The sequence below is a fragment of the Eutrigla gurnardus genome (genome assembly GCF_963514095.1).
Source record: "Eutrigla gurnardus genome assembly, chromosome: 20".
NCBI classification, from domain to species: Eukaryota; Metazoa; Chordata; class Actinopteri; order Perciformes; family Triglidae; genus Eutrigla; species Eutrigla gurnardus.
This window is the reverse complement of record NC_139931.1, coordinates 5,220,837-5,246,810: the sequence shown is the minus strand read 5'-3', so window position 1 is coordinate 5,246,810 and position 25,974 is coordinate 5,220,837. Positions and strand designations below refer to the sequence as shown.

Genomic DNA, 25,974 nt, shown 5'->3' with positions numbered 1-25,974 from the left:
CTGAAGTCAAATCCTCATGATGTCATCACTGATGATCTCCACTTTCATCAATGCTGCTGTTTTTGCATAGAAGCAAAGGGACATCAATCAGAGGAAAGGCTGCGGGGTGAGAGAGCATCAGCACTTATGGAAAAGCACAACCTGAGACTGGCAGCGTAATAAGGCTCTTTGCTGGAGACTCCAGGAAAAAGTCGGCTTTGATTTTAAGTGTTTCACACTTCAGAAAGCCCTGCACATGCCTGTCATTACTCCCACTGTTCAGCCTGCTGGGTTAACAAAGCCCCAATTTGACATTTGTGAAATCATTTCTTAGGGTTACTGATCACAAACACACTTCAGAGATGTCTGTATGTCTGCAGGAAGGAACACAGTGAAATCCCCACTTGTTAAGCCCCCTTCCTTCCATCCATCCATCCATCCATCCACTGCTCCTGAGGCTCCGGCTAATTACCCACGTCACTTTGGGAGGGGATGAGATCCCCCGAGCGGAGGCGACAGCTGTCTTTGCTGTGGGCTCCTCCCCCTCTGTGCTTGAAACAGCCACTTCGGTCTCCACCTCCGTTAGTGTAGGGACTACTTCTTCTCTTGTTCCTCTGCTGCCGCTCCCCCTTTGCTCCTCCTCCTTCTCGTCTGTCTCCATTTCCTCCCTTCATGGATAACGCCTTTAGTTTAAGTGGATGGATGATGACTGGAAAGTGGTTACATCATGAAATATGAATGCGAGGTGAAATGCATTTTTATTTAGCTTGTTAGCATGCTAACATTCGCAATCCGTCAAGCTGTCAGAGCTAGCATAGAGCCCAACCAAAGACAAGCAGCCAGAAAGACAGAAACTAAAGCAACTGCAACCATAACAGCAGCATCAGGTGAATGAGGTCATCCAGAAGACGTGTTTGAATCGCTTTGCTTGAATTTGTCCATCTTCTTTAGATGGAGGAGGGATGCGTTATCTAGGCAGGGGGGCGAGGGAACGATGCCAGACAAACAGTCGACTCAGTGAAGCCACCAGAGAAGGTTGCCAATTAGAGGCAATTACGTGATGCAAAACCAACAGCTTGACTGACGGCGTTTCTGCCGCCTCCTGTTGTGGCTAATCCGCCCAGTCGGAAAGAAAACACCGAACACATCAACGATCCGCAGCAGGCCAGTCAGTGGTATTAAACGCCTTCCGAAGGCTCGGGTGGGAAAGTGAAGAGTGTGGAGCGTAAATAGATACGAGCCTGAGGGAATCTGGACGCACATAACCCACGTAATGATCTGTCAATTTGATAGCGGGTGGGGGAGTAGGGGATGCAGAGAAATGTATTTTTCTCTTCATTAACGGTCACGGGAAGAGGATTTGTGGTTTATGTTCAGCATCTACCATTAACTGGCCAATTCAGGATGGCCATGAGAGACTGGGATCCACCTGCCGTCAATTTCAGCTCCATTATATATTTTCTTTAAGGGTGAATATTTCATTTCCTGATGAATAGAGAAGAATATCACCTCTAATAGAACGCCACTGCACACTTATAAAAATGTACATATATCAATAAAGTATCTCGCTGCACACACACACACACACACACACACACACACACACACACACACACACACACACACACACACACACACACACACACACACACACACACACACACACACACACACAGGGACTATTTTCGTCTGTTGGTGTAATAACCTTGGCTGATGTTGCATCTTCTGCATCGGTTTTCTTTTACATTTTTGATGGTATTCCCAGAAGGGAAAGACTGCAGTGATTCAATACACCATGACACCAATTAGTGGGGTAAATAACAGCACGGCAAGCAGAAGCAGGTCTACTCTTATCAAAGCAGCCTTCTTCACACATTTAGGACCAAAAGGGCAGCTCCAACTCATCGATGCCTTTACCTCTTCCCTACAGCATGGGAGAAAGTGCTCGATAACAAGCGCGCAATATCATCAGCCTCTCTGCTTCGGCTTCACACCACCGACTACAAGAATCGACGACACATCTCTTGTAAACAGTCATTTCCCCGAGCAGCTGGCGTGAAGATGGAGCCGTTCTGAAATATCCCGACGTGAGAAACAGGACCAGAACAACTCTGATTGCACCTCACCAGTGTGACAATCAATATTCTGATATTTTTAGATGAAACCATCTCGCCCGTCTGACTGGAAGGCATGTTCTCTGTGTGTGTGTGTGTGTGTGTGTGTGTGTGTGTGTGTGTGTGTGTGTGTGTGTGTGTGTGTGATGACGAGCGACAAGCCCCGTTATCGCTGCGTAGCCGGCGAGCTGCAGCAGGAAGGAGGTGCACAAGCTGCAGAGATGCTGTGGAGCCCTCGGGCTGAACCAGCAGGAAGGAGCTAATCTATGTGGCCAAAGGTGATCCACAACAAATAATACATTCAACCAATAATAGTAAAAAAACAAATGATTCCTGCATCGACGCCCCACAGAAGCTCACATTAAATACGGACGGGAGAAACAACATTATTATTATTGAACATCGACTGCAGCAGTTCTGCCTTCAGCGTAGAAATGACATCAGGAAGTAGATCTCTCTCTATCCATCATGTTTTTCCACTTGAACATCTCACACAACAGAGACTCTCTCATTTTCATATCTACAGTTCAGAGTCCATTTAGGTTTAAAGTGTATTTCCTCAAAAATACCCGAGTACACTTGATACAAAGACACAGATGAGTGGAAATCAGTGGAGAGACGTTCTTTTCCTGCTTTTTGTGGTTGTAAATAGAACTTTCAGTCCTGATTAAAAACATAAATCCGATGGTGCTGCATTCTTATGTGAGTGCTTGATTAATAAATGTAGGCCTAACCTTTGATTTTGAAACAGCCATGTTGTTATTCATGAATCATACATTAAAATGTATTTTATTTCCACATTTTCACGTTACTGCGTCGATTCCAGTGAGAGATTGGGCAGTCGATTCACTCTTTGGGGGTCAGCCAGACCTGTAGACCGAGTCTACGGGTTCGGCGATGCACTCAGCTGTGTTATCAGTAACCGGGCGGGGGTCCGTTTGTCACCGCAACCACATGAGGTCGTTGAGCGTGCAGCCGTAGCGGGCGAACCAAAGCATCGCTCAGTTTGCACCAACAGAATGCGAGATTAGCCGTGGACGGACGCAGAGGTGCACACGCACTCACACACACGATAAATAACGTGTCAGAGGGGAATAAATCACATGTGAAACGTACCCATGTAGCTCTTTGAGAGAAACGGAGACCTTGAGGTTGTGTCCCAGCACATGGAGGGCTGTGAGGATGTCGGCCCATTGCACCATCTCACCCAGAGGACCCCCCTTCAGCACTTTGGGACTGAACACATCCCCAGACTCCTCCGTCAGAAAGCCCACATGAACCAGAATCTGAATGCAGGATGGAAAAAGGAGAAATGTCAAGGCAAGAGCATTGTGTTTCATTAATGCAAAGTGTACGTTTTTTTGTTAGAGCGTTTCTGCACCGCTATTGAAGAGGAAAAATATTTATTTCCATCTTTTTTTTGTGTGTGTGTGTTTTGCATTCAGACCATCTCCACTCGTGCATGGTGAATAATTGAGATTTTTGTGAGAGCAATTTTCACAAAACGGTTCAAAGGATTCACACAGGAATGATTTCAGATATGTGGCATGGATCGGTGATGTGACATTTTAAAGTGAGTTGAGTCTCTAAGGAAGAGGAAGGAGAGGAAGCAGAGTGACAGCGTCGTCACACCGAGCAACTCCTAAGAAACACAACCAACCGTGCGCGGAGTGGAAATGAAGCTGACCCGCTGAGCGCTAATTGATATGCAGAACGATACACGAGTGGTTTAATTGCTGATGGGGAAGGATGGAATTTACATGGCTGTTAAATATGTAATGAAATTAGATTTTCCTTTTTTTTTTTTAGAACTATTTGTCATGAAAAATACCATTTTATTCATCTACTACTCCTTTTAAAAGGCATGAGAATGTTCTCTCTCCACCTTTTACTTCAACACACCCGTCATCTTGCTCTTCTCAGTCTTTCACACACAGAAAGGACAAAAGATGTTCTCAAATTTCCCTTGAATTATCATTTCTGAATAGAGCTGCGGATTCATGTTTCAACAAAGCTGCTTTAGAACGATCTTAATGAGCTTTTGCGTCTAGACTTTTCTCCATCTTTCACAAAAACTGCTTTTTTCGGACTAAAACCCTGTTTTTCTCCGATACCAATCTGATCTCGTCTCCCTCACTGCTGATGCAATGGCTTGTTGTTTCGCCTGTAGCGCCCTACACATGTGCGAGTCCCACGTGTCAGATATAAAACTCTCTGCCTGAACGACCGTGATAATGTGGTCGGGCAGCGCTCTCCTTTTGGCGGAGGGGAAGGAGTTCACACAGCAAATCTTATAGGAAAGGACATTTCATTTGGACTCCTGATGGTTTCACCAAATGAAATCCCATCATAGTCACACTTTTGGCAGTCAAAATGATTGATTATTATATTTGGTAATAGGTTTTTACTTTTTGGAGGGAAGAGAAGGACGGTGGGTGGGACAACAGCTGAGAATAAGTCTGTTCACCCCTCCAATCCTTTGACATTGTTCCCACGTACCAGAAAGCAGGAGAACCAGAGACAAAGTCAACAAACCACAGACTAATAAATAATTTCACATCATAAAATGCAGCTCAAAATGCTTCACAAGAGGAACAAATCAGTAACTGTATTTAACAGGGGACACAAGGTGTAAAATCAATAACATAACAAAGTCTGAAATAGAATAATACTAGTAATATAAATAAAATGATCACGATAAAGCATTAATTAAAAGCCGGATTGTAAAAATGACTTCTGAGCAGCTGCGATCGACAGAAGCTGAGTGTCTTATTTGTGTTGGAAGTTTGTTCCAAACGTTTGGTGCGTGACGACAGATGGATGCTTCACTAAACTTTATGAAAGTCATTTTTGTGTCGCCAGATGATCTACGGGGGGGGAAAAAACTCAGAAGAGGAAGCAGAAAACAAACGGAGACAGGTCAGTTCCATAAAACATCTCTCGTCTCCACGAATCTTTCTATTTCTGTATTTGTGCTTCAGCGATGGAAGCCAAGCCTGCAAGCTCTGGTTAATGGACAGTAACCATTGATGTCAAACACACCATTACTATAAACAAAGCCGTCTCCCCAGTGGGGAGGAAGCAGTGAATTGCTATTAGCAGAACGGTCTTTTGATTTATCCGACTGAAGAAAGAAGCTGATAAAACAAACACACAGCCCAAAGACAGGATGCCGTCAGCTCGTTTACAAAAAGCAAAACACTACAGAGTCATTTCTTTCATTTACTCGTGTTTCGTTCACGCTTTTTGGAGCATCAAACCGCTTTTCAGCTGCGGAGAGAGAGATTCGAGGAGAGAAATCCACAATTCCTGTGTGAAGCGAGAAACAGTCGACGGCCTCGTCACCACGAGAAGAAAACCTACACGACACAAGAAATGCTGCATGTATGATGAGTCATTTCATGCGTATAGATATGATTACATCCCCTCCCTGCAGAGCTGTTGACTAAAAGGTGCTTTTATGATCTTCTGAAGTCTGAAGCCACACTGTGATGTCATCAGAAAACCACTTGATGAGCTAAAAGGACGGAGCGCCCCTTTTAATGCACGGCTGTACATCTCATGAATATGATTATTGTATATTACACATCACATCGCATAATTTTCCCCATGTGTGGTCTCCGACGCTCTCCTTAACAGCTCGGCTCTCGCGTGGGCGGCGTTAGTCATATGTTGGTACGTGTCAGGCGCCGATACAGGCGTATAAATGTAAATGCAAGGACATAATGTAGAGTTGCTTCTGCGTTTAACAGCAGCTTATTTTTTCTAAAAACTACAAAAACCAGAGCAGCTCAAAGCAGAAGAAGACATGCTGGCCCCCCACCGGCAGCATTTCAACACCGAACAAACCATATTGTGACATCATCACACAAAAAAGGCAAAAAATAACTGCAATCAAGGGATGAAGGTGTGGAAGTTCTGCATAATATCGGATTATTTCATGCAACTTTTACAGTAGATTCTCTGGGTTAACTCCCATTAAGTCACAGTGTGTTGTAAAGGTTATTTAATGTGCTTCTATTCCAGCACTCTTTGACACTTTGTGGAAATGTCCCTGTAAATGTCAGCGATGAAAGGGCATTAAAGCCGGCTCCTGCTCGGAGCTACTCATCATCTTCTCACGTCTGTAACTCCACATTTTTTTTTTTGCGGTTTACGCCGAGTTGCTGGAGATGAAAGATGATGTTAGTCCAACAAACCCGCTGCTGCTCCGGTACCACAGCGGCCCAGCATGCGGCCATTAAAGAGCTGTCTGCTTGTCTGATGTTTCATCCAAAACATCTTGTGAGTTTCCAAGACTTTTTTTCCCCTTCTCCTCACTCTTTAATGCCTAAATTTGGATTTGGAAAAATATGTTTCTAGAGTTACAATTAAGAAGCTGTTGGAACCGAGAGAAAAGCCACTTTGAAAAAAGATGAAACCACAACACGGCCTTGTTCTCTCGTCCCACACTTTCATCCTCGAGTGTGTTTGCAGAAGCATATTCATCCTCACCCTTTTCTGCTCCCTCCGCTGCTCGCGGAGCTTGTCGTCCAGGCGGCGAGCGGCCGAGGCCCACTGCGCCGCCATCCTGCGTATGCGTCTCTTCATGAAGCTCAGAGACTCCTTCCCGGCTCCCACCTGCTCCAGCAGAGACCCGACGTCGGACCTGAAGACGGCCTGGAAGACAGGAGCAGTAAAAACATATATATTACTGCCATTTCTTTATGTAGACCTACTGTACAGATGTTCTACACCAGAACATACTTGTTATTCAGATTTCTCCTGAAGCAGAAGGGGGTGGGATGCTGCGAACTACAAGTGGACCTCTTTTTATTAGAGACTGTATATATAGCACAGGAAGCCTGTCGTATCCAGTTATCTGCTGGAGCCCTGGGGCCGGGCCTTTCAGACAGGTTGCCTGAGGGATTCCTGGATCATCCTCATAAATAGTCTGCTCCCATTTTACATCTCCTCCGTCGCCCACTATAATCACTGCATCGCAGCACAATAGCAGCATGCGAGTATTAATCAATGCAGTAAGTGCACGGGGGGGGGGAGAGCGGAGGACTTATAGATGTACGGAGGAGAATTCAGACGCAAACACAGACCGTCTGCAACTCCGCAACGCCATAAAAAAGGCGATTCTCCAACAGACAAAATCAATATGCAGACGTGTACTGTACTCTCACAATGCAGGTGAATTATGGCTCTCTGGAGCGAAGTTGTGTGCGGCGCAGCAAAAATGCAGAGCACCCAAGGGAGGCGCCGGGGATTAGTCTCAGTGAATACAGGCTGGCAATTAGAGCGGACGGTAGGGCCGCAGAATTAATTGTGCCGGCTGTGCGTTACTGCAGGGATGAGAGGGAGGGAACGGTGGGAATAGACCTTGAGGGGTGATTACAAGCAGCATGAAAAGTAAATGACGCGATGACAAAAAAGGCAAACAGCTATGAAAACTGGGAATGACGGCCCAGTGAGAGACGGTGTCTTCAGATTCTCCCGGGAGCTATCCATAAAAATTAAAAAAACAACTTGTGGAATAGGTTAAATGCATGTAGCATTAGCATCAAGCTACCAAAGTCACAGTAGCTCTCTTTCACTTTGATAAGTGGAGTCAAGTAAGTACATAACACCACCTCAGTTTTAATCTCGTCCTTTTATAGTTTTGGATTATTCTCTTTTGTTTTGCTTCTGTAGGTTTAAGCTGTTTAACTACTATATATTGTTTTATTTTATCTCATTTTTGTTTACATTTTATTTTATTTTAAAGCACTTTGAATGACAACAGTGTATGATATTGTGCTTAATAAATCCATTGGACTTTGACTTCAAACTAAAGTTTTAAACAGGGTTTCATGTTATTTTTCCCTCCAGGATCTTCATCTGCTGTGCAGAGACACGGTCATGACCGCTGGTCGGCCTCCCACTTGTGTTCTCGGCTCTTTGTGCTTTCAACTTGGACTAAAGGTCACCGTGGTAACTATTTTACATTCACATCAAACTGCTCCCCCCCTTCGGCTAACTGTGTTTTTTTGTGGAATTAAAATATGATTGGATATAGAGACGTTACTTGTGTCTTGGGCGGAGGCTTCAGCGTGGGTGTGGCGGTCTGGTTCCTCCAGGCCAGCGGGGGGCAGAACCACTCCACCTCGCTCAGGTAGGCGAGGAAGGAGCAGTCCGAGCCGTCCACGCCGTAGAAGGCGTAGCAAGGGTCTGAGGTCCAACGGGCGCGCATCCACTGGAAGACAAAAAAACCCTGAGTTGTCGTCTCTTAAACATACTTGTGGAGCAGCAATCCCTCACATTTGACTGAAGGCTGGTTTAAAATACATCCCGTGTGTTCCCGATCCATTTTGAACCCAAAGAAGAAGAAAAACTTTTATAAGATCTTTTCTGGGTGATGAACCGGTGGTCAAGTACATCAGATTATTATACGAGTCTTCATGGCTTCCTGCTCACAGGTGGAGTCAGCAAAACAGCCCGATGAGGTCATCCAGCAGGATAACGTGATAAAGGCAGATTTTGTTCGTGGCGTTCAGGTCGACTCGTTTCCCGACATGCACCGAAGGCTGCAAAGAGTGGACATCCGAGGGGAGGGAGCAGGCGGAGTATTTAAAAATGGTTTTGCTGAGATGCTAGAGAGGAACATCTCCCGCTCCAGAGCAGAGGCCTTGTGTTGTTTTTCGCTGACCGAACAGAAAACAAAAAAACGCCTGAAACCACTGAAGCAGGAAGCCGGTGTGATCCACGCAAACTAGAACGTCTCTTATCTGTGTGTTTAGTGCATTCAAACATTCCTATGGTCCAGGCACAAACATCCTTGTGATACTAAGCATACTAACCAGCGGTGCACCTTGCACATGCATGCATCTCTATATGCTGGGCTTCAGTTATATACTGAACAGAAGGTGCACATCTTTCACACATTGTCTCAAAAGCCTTTCTTAGAACATTTCTGTGGCCATGCTGTGTTGTTTATGCCTATATCCTGCACACATCCTGCTGCTCAAGGCTGTAATTCATACAGTATATATACAGTATATGCAATGTGTTTATAAAAATAAGTTTTGTTTTATTCTTTTCTGTATTTTTTTTGTCGCTCAGGCAAACCAGTTCTCCACAAATGAGCCATACGTCTGATTATACAGAATATATGCTGAGCCCAGATAAGTCCCAGAGAAAGGTTGGCGTGATAGTCCATCTGGGTGTGAAATAGCTGGGACTTAAGTGAGATGCAGTGTGAAGACTTACATCCATCTTGCCGGTGCAGTCTGGATAACGGGGATCTTTAGGAATCTCACATTGTCCTAATGTTCCATCCCTGACTGCAGGAGAAAAGAGAAGCGCAGGGATTCATCAAAGCCTCCACACACACACACACACACACACACACACACACACACACACACACACACACACACACACACACACACACACACACACACACACACACACACACACACACACACACACACACACACACACACACACACACACACACACACACACACACACACACACACACACACAAAAAACACACACAAAAAACACACACACACACACTGGCAGAAAAACACATTTGCTTCCTTCGGTTGTTTTTTTTCTTCCACAGATGCAAAAGTCAAACATGAAGAGGAAGGTGATAAAAACAAGCTGTCAAGGTACACCCAAAATATCCACAGTGATTTTTTTTTGTTGGTCGAGCAAATCAAAGTAGCAGTTTTGTTATCTAGAATATTCTGTCAGATTTACATAAGGACTCCCAGCTCCATACAATTTATATGTATAAATAGATAAATGATCACCAGCCTTGGACCTCCGGAGATGAACAGGGCTTATATCGATCAAAAGGGTCTTAAAAGCACTTCCCCCATGGGCTTTAAGTCTATTTGTCTTGGCCTCCCCTGCTGAACGGCCAAGTCTCTGTTCCACCTTCCTCGCTGGCTTTACGATGGATGGACTGCATTAGTGATTCATAAAAGTCGCCCCCCATGATCTTTGTTTGCTCCCTTCTTCTCTTTCCTCCACTCTCACTCCTTCCTTTCCCCTCCTTCCCCCTCTCATAGTGAGCCTAATTAAAAAGGAGCAGTAGCGTCTCCGTATCCAGACGTCGAGGAGCACAATCACAGGCAAATAATTGCCCGCCATTCTGTCTGATTATCTCGACGACGGCGGACTTCTCCTGACTAACGTGCTGCTACCGCCCGCTGCTGTCAGAGCCGAGCTCAGGTTGGGAGCCGCCTTGTTTAAATGATATCGCACATCACGACGACGGGTACGTTTTAATGAGTCAGCCGGGGGTGAGCGGCTTTCAGTCACAAAAAAGTGCAATGTAGCGGATCCAGGAGTGGAATTGAATATGTGATTTGCATTCTGTGGCCACTAAAGGAACTGAGAGCGGAGGGCTGATAAAGAAACCTGACAGGCCCGGATCCCATTAAGCAGGCAGTGATTCGTCATCGGGATTTAAACGGCGTGGGGTTATGGTATGGCAGCGCACACAGGAGCTCTTACGCCTTAACAGCGGTAATGTGCCATAAATAATGTTCTATACCATCAACCAGGAAGTGCACGTTTTGACAGGAATCGTTCCTGGTGGTGTTAATCTGGATCCGGGCTTGACAGCCAGCCGGGCTCACCCGGGCTGAGGGGGGACGCTCTTCAGATTGGAGGGATTTGAAATGGACAGCGGGGATTTATCTGAAGGGTTATGGCTATATTTGTTATTCTCCTGGTGTGTGAGAGCAGGATATCCATGTGTGTGTGTGTGTGTGTGTGTGTGTGTGTGAAATCATACCTCGGTTGCTGGCCATGCTGCGCTGGAGGATCTGCTCCACCCTCACTGCCATGTCGGACATGTTCTGGGCGATGGCCTGGATCCGCTCCACCAGACCCACAGGCTGAATCCTGAAATCCGCAAAACAGAAACGACAAATAGAAAGAGAATACCTCAAATCATTCCAGCAACAACCATCTTGTAATGACTGATATTCCCTTCAAACGGCAATGAAGACGCTATATTTTTCTTTTACAGCTTCCAGCTGTATTTGTTGTTTGTTGAGGCGTGAAATCGGGGGGAAAAAAGCTTTTAAGAGCACCAACAGATCATTTATTTGTTGATAGAAAAGTAACTTGGCATATCAAAGCGGATCCCTGAGGGAGATGAAAACAAGACAATTAAATGGGATTCACTGCGCTTGACCTTTGTGGCCTAAAAGCTGTTGGTAAAACACTCAGGAGCAACACTTACAATGGAGATACGGGATGAAAACGTAGAGGAAATGAAGAAAAGATGAGGGACTTGCAATATGTATTCATCCTTCTAAGAGATTTGTGAACCGTAGAGAGAAACACAGCAACAGCAAATTATCTGAAACTTTGTTCCTTAAAGTTTCATCTCACCACAGGAGCCTGAATGCATCACAATATATTATTCCAAGACCGGCTACTGGATCTGCTCTACAAGCTGAAACACCAAAGGAGCCGTCGTCCCACCAAATGTTATGTTTCTGTGCAACAGCGAACCTTCAGAAAGGAAGAACCTTAAAGAGTTTTGGCATTTGCCGCAACCTTTGGAAGGCCTCCATTAATGGTTAATGGATTTATGCAATGAATTATTAAATATCCTGGAGAAAGACCTCTGGAGGAATAAAAATCCCATCCTGTTGGTGTCCGGAAAAAAAACCTGTTTAAAAGTCAGGTTGTCAGGTTTCTGATTGTATGTGTGAAGTTGGTGCAACTTTTATTAAAAATAAATATTTCATTACTGACTAATCTAGAAATTATTTTCTCAATTGATCAATTTATAGTTTGGCCACTAAAAAATAATGAAAAAAGACATTTTCACATTGGAGAACCTGGAACGGTGATTTTTCTGCCATTTATGCTTGAAATAATAATTAAACCATGAATCGATTATATAACTTGTTGCTGTTGATCCACTAACAATCAATTGAATGACTCATCATTGTAGCTGTAGTCGCAATTAACAATTATTTTGATTATGATCAATAAAAAAACAACTGCTTGTTTTGCCCGACTAACAGTATTTTGCACAAGAAGCTTGAAAATACTTGAACTTTTCCAGGTTTCTGGTGAAAAGCATCAAACTGGACGTCCTGAGAACCTCCGACATCCAACAAACCAGGAGAAAAAGTAAACATTAACCTCTGCATCGCCACCCTTAAATTATTTTAATGAACCATCTTGTTATGTATAGCAGTATTTCTCCGTCGTTAACATGGAAATAAGAACTAATGGAGCGGTGCTTCAGATATCACGCAGTAAGACTCATTGATTCCATTGAGGCAGCGTGCGTTTCTGGGAGAGCGCCGGGGGAAAGCATGCTAACTGTGCTTATATGCATAACTTTACATAATCCTAAACCCATAAACTCATTTTCCCATGTGCTTCCCAGGAGGCAAGTGGCAGCCCAACCTTCTCGTCTGTACAGTAGAGTAGCAGGTCAGCACAAATGAATTGCCGACACACAGTGGAGTGAAACGCATGCACAGAATTATGATTATTATGCAGCTGCACAGAAGCAGACAGACATTTGTGGTCAGAACTATTCCACGTGAACACTGCAGGCTGTCTGACCTCGGAGGGGCTATCGGCTGTTGGAGAGCAAAGAGGACAAGCTAATTACTTTTAACAACATATCAGGTGGGCACGGGTTCTCCTGCCTGAAGAGCTCACACTCATCCCGAGGGTCGACCCCTTGACCTTGATGCATGCGGAGTTTCTTTAATCACCTGAGTGAGGTAAAAGTGAAGCCAGCAGTTTATTCAGTTTCAAAAACTATTTGGCCTTTTGTCGCTGTAACATTTTCCAGTTTAGTCCCCGAGAGGCCAATTAAAGGATTGTAAAAACGATATGACTGAAGGGGATTTTGGAGAGAAAACTCAATCCTCTGTAACATAAAACTGCAGATAAAAATAAATGTATGCAGCATTTTTGGCCCGAGTACAATAAATATTTCCCCGCAGGCTTCTGAAAAGCAGGTCAGATGAGGCGTCGCACCTCTTCTGTCATTGTTCATCATTTGCTGGCGTTGTCAGATATAGTGCACTTTTCAAATGTTATTACAATACTTTTAGTGGTTTCATTATTGTTTGGAGGCAGAGCCGCCTCTCCTGAAGTGTGATATTTCCCCGACGGTGAGGACGATGGGAAGCGATGTCCGGGAGCGAAACCGACAGCAAAGGCAAGAAAACAGGAGGGAGCTTCCTCTCCTCAAACCCTGAGCTAGTGTAGGTAAGAGGAAAGGTCTGTTGCCACGGCAACACACAACTCTGGGTTGGCAGCTTCGACTTTTCCGTATATATTTATTAATTTCTCCAGCAATGCAGGGAGTGGGGTGGGGTTTTGCTCTAATACAGATCATCCGCCAGGTTTCAGAGGCTCTTTTCACTGCGTGGACCTGATCCTCAGGGAGGCCTCAGGGCTCCGTACTTGGCCTCCTTCAGATTGTTCTTTCCCTCTTACAGCATCTTCACCGACAACACCGCAGTGACCACCTTTTTATTTTTTCATAACTACAGATACTATAGGAAAAAGCACTGCATAATAAATAATATAAGTCATTATTTAGTATTGCTAGCAGATTATTTGGATTCTTAAATAACACATAACATGACCCACTACAAAAAAACATACACAAACACCCAACTAATGACCTAAATCAGTCAACTGAGTCAATAACTTACAATAAATCATTTTTAATTAATTTAGAATAACTCTTTTGGTATTACTTTCCATCCAGCAGGTAAATAATAATATTTATGGAGTTAATTATGGAGTTATTTATGCACGTCCAGCTCTTTGGTGTCAGGAGATTGAAATGTGACATTTAAATCATATTTAAAGGCTTAAACATTTTTATATGCAGCTGATGAATTAACCTCCCTTAAAGGCTTTTTGAGTTTGAGTGATGAATTACAGGAAATGAGAAATGCTTAACTGCTAATCCATAGACTGTAATGGACGTAGTCATGGTAACGTCACCCACTAGTTTGTGGACTGTTTTTAATTGCTAAAGCCTATTTTAGTTTTATCCACTTATTTTTAATAACTCAGCACCCAAAAAATCAGGCTGTTTTCCAAGGTTTTAAATAAATGAGATGAACTTATGATGACAAACGCTGATTAGTTGCAGTCGTATAGGAACCAAGGATGCCGTACCTGTCCAGGGCGGAGCTGAGCTCATCCAGCCTGTGGGTGTCCGAGGTGTTACCCAGTTTAGACAGAGCATCCATCCTCTTCATAATGACCTCCAGCATGTCACTGATTTTCCTCAGCACCCCACGGGATTCATGTCCTCCGAGCACTGAAAAAAAAAAACACACACAGTCGGATAGTCTGAGACAAATATTACTCAAGTAAATCTTAGAGATAGAAGAGGGTTAGAAAGTCACTCGAGAGAAAAGGAGAAAGTGATGGATTAGAAAAGAAATAATAGTCGGCTGCAGTGTGTCTCTACGGGAAGTCACATTTTACAGTATCTAAACCCATTTATGGATGTAATGCAGACGACAAGGTCACGGGAACAAAACATGCTTGTTGATTCCAGATAAATTATTTTTTTTATCCATCTCTGAAATGATTTGGTGCACCAGCGGTTTTTAATCCACCATATGTAGAACGGGCTCCAATCGTCCTTCCTTACTTAAGCGGCAGCTCCCCCGGAGCCGGCTTTGCAGCAAAAACACAGGAAGAGGCAAATTAGCCCGACACTATTGGTTTTGTCTTCCAGCTCTTGTCAAATTATTAATGATCTGACAGGTGGTAAACGGCAGCGATGCTGTTAGCGAACACCTAGTCAATTAATGAGCCTGCAGCTACAGACAATAAGGTCAAAGCAGGCCTCCAGACTGTGCAGCGCTCCTGAGTTCAGCTCCTGATCCTGCACCGTTTTCTTTGATCACATTTAAGCTCTGCACTCGATGGCGGGAGTAATTATTACCACTTCAAAATCACCAAAGGGGAGAAGAAAACAGAAATCTGAGCAGGAATAGTTGTTTTTGATGACGAAAAAGCCAGAGTCAAGATGAGTAAAGCCACTCTTGGGACTTGGGAGTGAAGTATTTGTGCTTTTAACCAGAGAAAAAGGATTCTAGATGAGCAACAACGGGGTCGTATTGTTCTCGGAGGCTGTGGGTGAAAATAAAGCCTCACCTCTCCGTGTTTCCTCATCAATCGCATTAAGCTTTCCAAACGGCAGTGTGTGCCGACTCACTTCTCCAGCCCGAGTTCATTCATCACTGCCCGATGCCAAAGTCACCTTTCTCCGGGAAGAAATTGTATTACACCAGTAAATAAAATACGGACCGAGAGGAAAAAACACCCGATTCAAGTGACCTGACAGGAGAGAAGCATTCGCCATCACAACAAGAAAGAAAAAGCTGCAGATATCTTAAATCTCCTCCCTTATCGCCTGTAAATATTCAGCAAAGTCTAGAATATCTTCACTCAAACTGGCCGTCACTTTGAATAATTCAGCAGTTTTCACAACTTTTTACTGTTTTTATTCCACAGACAGAAAAAGACGAAATTAATGCCCATTCAGATTTGCAGCAGTTTATCAAATAGGTTTTGAAAGAAGAGTGACAGGAAATGAGATGAGATTCAGGAAGGAGGTAATATCAACATGATGCCGTTTGTTGCCCACAAACCTCCAGAAACCCAATAAAAAATAATATAAAAAACACTTATTATAGCATTCTTCTGCACTTTGAGTTTTGTGGACTAGTACAGAGGAACCTCCATCAGCTCCACTTTCCTCACAGCACTAAATCTAAACAAAGCCTCTGGGTTAAAGTGTGGGAAGGAACTCACATTTCTTCACAGCGATGCTTTTCGCACACATTGTGCTCGTAAATCACCATTACCGAGACCCAACAGCCTTCCCACGCAGTACTTTTTTAGAACTGAGCCTTATATATGTTCGCAATCAACTGCTCATCACATGGCTTTTTCCTTCTGCGTGCTGCTGCCTCTTGGGAAACATTGGCTAATGTGTTCCCCCCCCCCCCCACAATGGACAGGCAGGCAGGCTGGCAGTGCTGCAGCAGGAGCTGATGCTATCTATGTGCTAATGTGGAGCTTCCTCTGTGTCATTCCTCATCTGCTGGTTAATAAAGGGGCTGATTTGGCAGCAGCTGATCTCCTTTAACGACTCAATTTCGGAAGTGTCACAGCAGAATCGATAGTATGAACTAATTCCAATCAGATCGCCGTTTGTCCTGTAACACTGTAAACACACTCACCGGCTTCATGCATTCACACTGAAATTTTAACAGGCTGCGAAGAGATCCCCTCATCTAAAATACAGCGTTACACCAGATCCAACGTCCCTCACACACTGTTTTTGACAGTTACCTCAACCGAGGGCCCGATCCCAGTCTCCACACTCACCCACTCCTTCCTGCATGAGGGATTAGAGCCGTCCCGCTGTCAAATGGTCCAGTACTCGAGGGCTCTCTCACAGACATTATGCACACTTTCTGTAGGTCCACCTAACTGTATATATTATGTGTGTGTGTGTGTGTGTGTGTGTGTGTGTGTGTGTGTGCAGCCAGGCAGGTTCATGAATCACGAGGTAGGAACAGATCAGGTTGATCAAGACCAAGATGGCCGGAAAGCAAAAGCATGAGCAGCCTTCAGGATGTGACAGGGAAGCGAGTGGGAACGTCCTGGTTATAAACCGCAGGGCTGAACGTAGGCATGAAGGTCAGGTGACTCAGACTCAGAGGGAGAGTCGGAGGGAATCCGTAGCCGTAGAGTCTCGTTACCCTGCTGATCGATGACCTCACCTGTTCTGTCTGCGGATCACGCCTATGAGTCCTCGACCCGTTTCGCTGAGCCGCCGCAGCTAAAGCGTTTCACTTGACTGGCGGATTAGTATTTCGTTCAGCTTCAAAAGTTCCCCAGAGAACGTTCGCCTGCATGCGAGTGTTCCGGTGAGAGGGACGAGCTTTCGTTGATCAATCCGTCTATGGTTGATTTAATGGTTTTTTTTTGTCATCATAGATTCTGTGGTTCGGTATATTTCATTAAAACCCCCAAACACAGTCTGAGTCCCACATTGGATTCTACTTATGATTAAATGATTCATAGAGAGACACATACAATCTGATTTCCTAGAAAGAGTGGCGTTATCAGGCTCTGAATACAGTCTCACAACACCAAGCCAATTCTGCCACCAGCAGCTCCCAAACATCCAACGGAATAATGGATGCAACTAAAGTCACTGCAATAAAACTGGAGATGCACCGATACGGATTATGGAGAATACGGCTGGACCTGGTATCTGTAATAATGGACTGATCTGGCATTATTTTAATAAATAACAATTCAAATAATTTATCGACACATTTATATGCTATATTTTCTTTTGCAGAGTTCAGAAAGCAAAGTTTATGTACGAACACTGGTATCACATCCATATTTGGACTGAACAAGTCGAATCGCTAAATATCATCTTCTATCTGCAGGAAAATGAAATGCCAAACTTCACCAGAACAACAAATGATGCATATAGGAGACATTTCATCCAACATCAACAGAATCGAGTAAATAAATCCAGTAATCCATAATATAAAACCTCACGTCTTATATAACTTTTAATTTTACCATCATTAAACAGAAATACAGCCGATCTGCGTTTAATAATTTATTCATCAACAATCGACTAAAGCTGCATCATTAAGAAACTGATTTCTCCTCCCCGTCTGCATAATTGGCAGCCAAATAAATGAATGCTGTCGACCCTGCTGATGATGCGTGCCGGCTGGTGAGTTCTCCCAGCGAGGATCCTCGAGGTCAGACCTCCTCCGTCTCACGTCGTCCCTCCTGATCTGTACTCCTACACGCATACACGTCCTCCTTCTCTCAGTTCAAATATTCAGTACAGAAAAAAAGCTGAGTGATTTTTGTCATGGCGGGGGGGGAACTGACATCCACACACTATTAGAGCAGAAAACCTCTGTCACTTATCCTCCAACATCTCATTGCACCTGACAGCGCTATTATTTTGTTCTAAAGCTGCTTCTAGCTTCAATTCAAGCGTGAATGCGTCTCCTTCCCTAGTTATCTCCTCTGGCCTTCCCGGTCCACGCAGCGTGCAGACGTAGACCTAGATCAGGTAGAAGCATGCGGATGTTTTATTAAAATGCACGTCGAAACACCGCAGCCTCACGTTTATTGATTTTCCACAGCTTCGAGCTGTCGTTTGGAGTTTGATACGAGCACACCTGGCAACAAAGAAGGTGGGGAAACGCTGACTCAGGTTCCCTTATTAAAAGAAAAACACACACACACGTACCTCAACTCACCCCGAAACACACAAGTGTCACAGCACACAATCGTTTCCCCGGATGGGAGGAAACTTGTATTCCCTTTCATGCTCTCGCTGCAGAACCATGAAAATATGATGAACATTTGCATAAACAGATTTCCTGTTTCCACACAGACAATTCTTGCATGAATGCAAAAGAAACAACATAAATAGAAACCTTAACCAAGTCTGGGAGTGAACTTCGTGACCCAGTTTGCAGCTCAAGCCCACAAAGACGACGACGATGCTGCTGATCAACAACATCAGCTTCCTAAAGAGGCTGGAGTCCACCTGCATGCCAGATCCACTTTAAGCTTATATAACGTACACATTCTTAATGAGCGTCTGTGTTGTTTGTGCATTCATTACTTTGGAGACGAGTGTGTGTCCAGGTTCAAGCACACACACACACACACGTCATGACCACACTCGAAAAAATTAATAATGTTGCAGCGACTAATTTACAGAAACAATCATAACTGTAGTACTTAATTTCCCACTGCTTCCCCCAGGAGACTATTTAATCAAATGAGGTACACACCAACGCGTGGGCTCACAAATTTGTATTTATTGCTTTTCTCAACAGTCAATTCTACAAAAGACTAATAAGCCACAGTGGTGACGAACTCTCTGGCTAGAACAATGTCCGTTGTAATGTCAATAATAACACAAAGAGCCCAAATCAAAGTGTAGATCAGTCGGAGCCTTCAATAAATATATAGGTGATGCTTTAAAAATCACAAAGCCACAAACAATAAAGCAATCTGAGACACAGAAAACATTTCCAATTGAATGTGGAGACACTCACTATCAATGAGACACTGAGTTTGTGAAAGAGTGCAGTCAACCGGCCAATCAGCTGCCCATTCATTGCCAGCTCTAAACTACCAGTGAAGTTGCATCAGTAACCATTCAAATACATCAACACAGGAGAGAGTTTTCCATTTCAAGCAGAAACAAAGTACTGAAGATCACAGCTTTGACAGAGCTGCCATGCCACTCCCTCGATGGGAGCCATGTCAAAATAAGGCTCACTTAGACTCATTTTCATGCAGAGCGGAGCGAGGATCGCTGAGCCATGAAGTAAAAAAAAAAAGAAGAAGTTCTGCCAGAGTCGGTGAAAGGATGGCAGAGAACAAGATGCTTCCACACCTGATGCTCCGCTACGTGACTCAGTGGTGGATTCCAGAGTCCAGCCACAAAAACAAAGCTGCATTCTTTCCAGATTTTAAATATCTGTTTGCGGCAAATATACATGTAGCATAATACATAAATGTATGGGTTCAAATACAGGGCGTTGGCTGGAGACGGAACAAAACACCGTTTTTAGTTGAGAGATGCAACACTCTGTTTGCCTGCAGCAAAACATATTTTTCCAACACTTCAAAAGGACGGCGGGCGGCCCAAAAAAATAGATCCTATAATGGAGCTCGCAGGTAGGACTAAAGGAAGCATTAACATCGGAAACCATTTAGTCCTGCTCTGACCGGGGTGAAACATGAACGCATCCCGAGACTAGTTTCTCCCTTTTGTGGCAAAGCTGCAGAAAGACCCCGATGGTGGAAGGACACACTGTGAAGGTGGTCTTCAAAGAGCCTATTAGAAAGCTACAGTAGACCTCTGGAGCCTTTAAGATATCTAGGATCAAACGCTCCCGACTTTCATGCTTCCCTGCTCTGGCAAAAATCAACCCCAACCCAACCCCTTTCTACTTTTCCCTCTACATCATTAGCTTCCTGTACCTTCAAAAAGAAGTGATGAAGGAAATGCATGCATTTTAAAACTGGATTTAAAGCCGGGTACCCAAACGCAACACGCTGGTATTCTGGGTTCTCTGGGAGTGTCAAAGGGTGCAGCGCTATTTTATACATAGCACACGGAAAGGTATAAATGCGGGGAAATAGCGCACGCCAGATCCTCGCTACATCTTAGGAAACAATTTTTGACAAAAAATCATACAGAAGCAGGTAAAAGCGAGTGAGCGGGAGGGAAACGTTACAAAGAAAGAGGCGGGAAGGCGGCGAGAGGAGAGAGAAACAGAAGGTGGCAAGGCAATAATTACAGATTTTTCTTCACACCTTTCTGCTCTTCAGGCAGTCGTTGCCATTCACAAGTCAGGCATTAACAGGGCGCTGGGTTCTGTTTACCCTTTCAGATAGAAGCTGGTGCATGTCCAGCTGTGGATGTTAGGAAGCTTCCACTGCTTTATTATCATTTCTACATTTCCTGCATGAATACATGTCTCACACACACACACAGGTGCATGTATGTCCTGCAGCTCTCCACAGCATCGAGCAGCAAAGACTGGCTGGATGGAAGTATTATCTTGTTGCTGCACCGCTGAACAATCCATCCCAGCTCTTCATTACATCATCTCCCGGTGCTGCACATGTAAACAAACACTCGGACTCAGCACAGAGAGGGGGGGGGGGGGGGATTTACATAGCTTCACTCTCCGAGGCGGCGCTTAATGAGTTAGAGGCCGAGCGCCTTCCCTTGACTGCAGTCTGAGAGTGGTTAATTAATCAGACAGCTCCCCCCCGTCTCCCACCCCTCTCACCCCCCCGAACCAGCCCTTCATATACTTTTTTTTCGGAAGCCTTGGACTCGTCTCCCGTGACGACACCTGCTGCAGCTCGTTACAACATTCTCAGAATTACATTTCAACACTTCTGGCACCGCGGGGCGACACGCTGTCCAGTGACTGGCCCGAAAGCTGGACTGCATTATTCAAGGAGGGGGTTAACTTGATTAGTGTCGCCTCATTTGCATTGCTTGTTCCCCAACCAGGTGGTGTCTGACAGAGAGGATGACACGCAGTGTCAACAATGTGGGGTGGTGAGAGACAAAAGTCCAAAAGCTAACAGTGACGCTCCCAAATGGCCGGAGCCGTGTCGGTTTGTATGCAGAGGCACAAAAAGCAAACACAGGGAACGTGTCGAGAAAGACAAGTTTCCCTCTGGAATGGTGTCGAGAAAATCGTTGGGATTTTTTCTTCTGCCGTGGATTTATTTTGGTCGATCTCAAGGTCAAGGCTGCTGGCCGTTTGGACTTTTTAAGATTAGATTTGTCAGACGGAAGTTGTCAATCAGCCGGTTATCAATATTCTAGTATAACACGATCACTTGTGCTTTGTGATAACCAATGAAACACAAAGCTACCACTAAAAAACACCACAGACCACATTATAAAAGAATATATTAGTATTATTCATTTGACTTATAAATATTCACAGCCAGAGTTCATGTTTGCAATAACTTATGTTTGCTTCAGTGAGCTCAGAGGGAATTTCACTGGTGAACTCCTTCCTCTTCATGATAAACGTAGTGTTTCCGCTCTACATGAAGAGGTCAAGGTCAACATAACCGACATATAAAGACTCACAGAACAGCAACCTCAGCCAACATACGTTTTCAACTCGTACTACTAAAATACGTTAATGTGGGTCAGAACGAGGTCATGTGGGCAACGAGCAGAGATGAAAGCAAGTGGGAAAAAAAGAAAAAAGCTGGAGCCTCTCCGGGCGACATGTACCCCCCCGATGCCTTCACCATGAGCAAAGTGAGCAGGTCTGTCAGCCCCCTGGAAGCAGTCAAGGAAGCCCCGCCAAGCTCTCAGCGTGTTCATTACCAGCGCTGGCGGGGCACAGACACTGTGTAGTTGCGAGGCGACCGAGCAGCACTGACGTGTAAACTGCAGGCTTACCTTCAGCTCGCATCGTGAACGGGGAATCTCCGGGTCTCTTGGCCGAGAACTGGCCCCCGAGAGAGGTCATTAGAAAGCACAGGCTGAAGAAGCCGATCCCCACCACAAAGATCCTGCAGGAGACGGACAGAGAGGAGGGGGTGATTAGGTGACACGGGGAGCACGGCGAGGTTAGAGCTCATGAGACTCATGAGACTAAACTAAATTTAGAAACAAGCATGTGTGCAAGAGAGTTCAGGCCAACAGAGGACTTGGACGTAACTCCATATGGTGAAACCTCAAGATGTTGGGACGCACAATTACGTCGTCGAAATCGATAAGCAAACACGAAATCAGAAAACTCACTTCAACCAAACCATTTCCTTAATCAGATGATTATGGATGTAACTATCTTCCTTTCTCTTTGATCTATAATTATTAGCCATTTCTGTTGAGGTTCCTTTGATTTCTGTTATTATTGTCTCTTTATTGTGTTTTTATAAAGATTATTATATGTGCATGCATGTAAACAAAGTCAAAAACAGACTTCAGCATGTGGTTATTTATATGGATGGTGTATTTATTGGACTAGGAGTAAACATCCTCCATCGTTAATCTAGATATTCAGTGACCCACGTCGTGGCCTCTGTCAGGCCTCACGGAGCGTGGACCTATTTTTTGAAGTTCATATTGCACCAATCAGCCCACAGAGGAGCCGTTGTGTACTCGCTTGAGTGTGTCATCTCAAATGGGCCGTTACATGGGTGGCTTTTCTGCATCACGCTCTGCTCAGTGAGCAGAAACCCCAAACAAAAGCATTAAATTACAGGCGAATGACTGCATTTTTTTTTTTTTGCAGAGAGCTGCAAAACCTACAGCCAGCGTGTCTCAAGTTCCCAAGCTTTGAAAACAAATTTGTTGGAGCGATTAGCTTCAGAAACCCGTGTCTTCTGGCATGCTCCGGCAGTCGGGCTGAGAAAATGCTGGGAAACAATCCTTTTTTATAGAGTTGGGAACTGCAGGACAGATTGTCACACTTCCATTCGGCACACCACAGCTTGCTTACTTGAATTTTTATAAGGCAGAAAACTGACAACGGAGAGGCTGCAGTCACTCAGCTAGAGCTGCCGAGAGAGAGATAGTGCCACGTTACTATCCAATAAGGGAGGTGATGGTGAAGAATGTATGGAGAAAACATGCAAGACCATTCACTGGACTCTACAGCCAAGAGCTGCATGGGAAATGAGCTGTGGATCAGAGAGCATGATGGGAAACATCAGGGAACTTCACCTCATCCCTGCCAAGGTGGCTCCTACCTCCTTAATGCTAATGAGCCCTTCAGCTTGTGTGCAACCTGTCTGGTCAAACGTGTAAGTTTGAATGAGTTTAGCTTTGCTGGAGTTGCCTCCACTCGCCTCCAGCTGCTGCTGCTGGTTTAACTTTTAGCTGTGTAAGCAAACGTTAATTATAGCACAGCAGGCGTTCCTTTGCTCCAATTAAAGCCAATGTTTTTAAAAAAAATGCTCTAAACTTGTAAGAATTGCTCGACTGTAGAAAACAACAGCAGACATTAAATGCATAAAAACACAAAGAATAAAGTGAATAATATCATTTTTTATGATGCAGAATATTAAAAAAACATCAGAATGCATTAAATCAAGCAGCATGCGAGTAAATAGGGAAGCTGTTCTCACCTGAATGGTTTGAAAGTGAGCAGACATCTCCTCACCATAATGGAAAGGTCGGCGCTGGCTGCAATCATTTCCCACACACGTAGAAGGCGGCGGGTCTCCTGACCATGGTGCGAGTCTTTGTGACAAGCGGCGTCGAAAGCATAACTTTCACCCAGAGTCCCGAGGATGGACGCGACGAGGCAGGCAACTTCCCAGGCCGACGGCTGTCCGCGACGTGCGGCGTGTGCGCGACCAACTTTCGGGTCGGATAGTCCTCCAGTCCGGATCTAGTTTAACCACGCGCACTAATTCTACTGTTTCACCGTCTTCCTGCATCCATAACACCGCTGGAGATCTCGGCTGCAACAACAGCAGACTGCTGAGTTCCTTGAATTCCTCCGAGTGGACGGAGCGCTGATGACTGACTCTCTTCTCGTTGTGTCGCTCTTTGGCTGCGGCTCGTTCACCGATAGCGCCATCTAACGACTCACTCTAGAAAATGAATTATTTAATAATCATATTTATCGGAAGAAAACACACCATGGATGGAGACACAAACAAAAGGTCTAATAATAAAAGCGTCTAGAATAAATTGGAAACATGTCGGATCAGGATATGATGCATACCAGTGACCTAATATGACATTAGTAGATTGATGGCAGTGAACTATTTATCATGGCAAAGCAAAACAGCATCAATAATCCGTATCAATGACTCCAAAAATACATTTAGCACGACTTTTTAACGTACTAGGAGCTGCTCCCGGACACGTTTCAGCACCGTGGACAGCTCCGACTGCGAGCCTGCGGTCAGACAGCAGCTCAGCAGCGACACCCAGCGGACCAAACACAGAATACACTGACTGCCCTGTGCTGAATTTAAAGGTAACAGTCATCTATTTTCCTTTGCGGGCCATAAATCTTTATTTACGGCTCTTGGAAAGAAATTTCAACAAAGATGACCTTAAAGTGAAAAGTATTATCATGATTCCAAAATGCTGCCGTGGAGAAAAATGACACTGCAATACATTCATCATGACGTAAAAAACGTTGGCTTTTTGATTTCATTAAAGTGGATATTTATTACATTATTGAAAAGTGCTGTGAAATAAAACCGTGTCATCCATACAGACGACAAAACAGACGACCTCCATGTACGATCTTAAAGTCGTCATGGAAAGAGTGACCATCGAGAAGTCGTCCGGTGTCGACCCTAATGGACCAGCAAGCGCCAGCATCCTCTGTTGCCATGGAAACTGTTTTCAATCTCGGGGACCACGGCCTCTCTGCCTGTTGCCGCTGTGTAGCCTCGTGCCCTGCAGGCCCGGAGAGACTGACATTACAAACCCCCGGCTGAGATTTCAAATGCACCGCTGGTCAGATCACATTCACTTACTGGAAAATGACAACTTGACAGAGAGAGAGAGAGAGAGAGAGAGAGAGAGAGAGAGAGAGAGAGAGAGAGAGAGAGAGAGAGAGAGAGAGAGAGCTTTACAAACAAATCATTGTCCTTCTGTCTTTGCTGCAAAAATGAGCAAAACACTCTGAAAAGTACAGTCAGCAAGTGTTCATTGAGTCGGAGATGACCTCTCACACCATCTTGATGAAAAGATGAATCATAATGCCACTCGGACAGAGTTGAACCAAGGATGCTCCCGCCAGCAGCAGGATATCTCCTATAACTCATCTTTTGACTTTCAAGTCCTCGTTTTTAAATTTCCTTTCCTCCACTTCCCTTGCCTTCCTCCTGTCCTGCCTTGTTCTTACTCTTCACCGCTGGCATTATCCACAGCATTTGTTATCTTACCGACATAAACGGCTCCTCTGTTTGTAGCTCTCCATCTTCGTCTCCGTCTGTCTATTTGTCTCTCGAGTATCTCCTCACAATGCAGTTTTTCCTCTGCCTTTCACTGTTTGGTTTGGACTCCCTCGTGCTTTACTGAGGATTCACAGAAGCGCCCAAGGACGAACAACTCATTCCCTTTATACTAAACACTATATTTGCATTTAACGGGGGAAATATACATCTGGGAGAAGCAGTGAAAGGCAGCCTTATGTGTAACAACATTGAGCAGCATCCTTGATCACAGCAGAAACGAGAAGGACACTCGGAGGCCGCAGACCTTTGCAAAGGTCAACTCACTCACACCTGACATGAAAATCAGAATCTCTATGCTGAGCAGCTGAATAATAAACATTAAGTGTTC

The 25,974-nt window shown here is 44.6% G+C and overlaps 1 protein-coding gene across 1 annotated transcript in view; it reads right to left on the bottom strand.

Annotated features, from left to right (window-relative positions):
* mgat5b (alpha-1,6-mannosylglycoprotein 6-beta-N-acetylglucosaminyltransferase B) overlaps positions 1-24,088 on the bottom strand; it is a 43,950-nt gene extending 19,862 nt beyond the window's left edge. Inside the window, exons 1-8 of the mRNA XM_084037172.1 lie at positions 23,790-24,088; positions 22,117-22,229; positions 14,259-14,403; positions 10,873-10,982; positions 9,327-9,400; positions 8,146-8,313; positions 6,588-6,752; positions 3,210-3,379 (exon numbers count right to left, since the gene is read on the bottom strand). Coding sequence (XP_083893298.1) covers positions 3,210-3,379; positions 6,588-6,752; positions 8,146-8,313; positions 9,327-9,400; positions 10,873-10,982; positions 14,259-14,403; positions 22,117-22,229; positions 23,790-23,857 — 1,013 coding nt within the window. The 5' untranslated portion in view covers positions 23,858-24,088. The remainder of the gene's footprint in view (positions 1-3,209; positions 3,380-6,587; positions 6,753-8,145; positions 8,314-9,326; positions 9,401-10,872; positions 10,983-14,258; positions 14,404-22,116; positions 22,230-23,789) is intronic.
* Between the last annotated feature and the right edge of the window lie 1,886 nt (positions 24,089-25,974).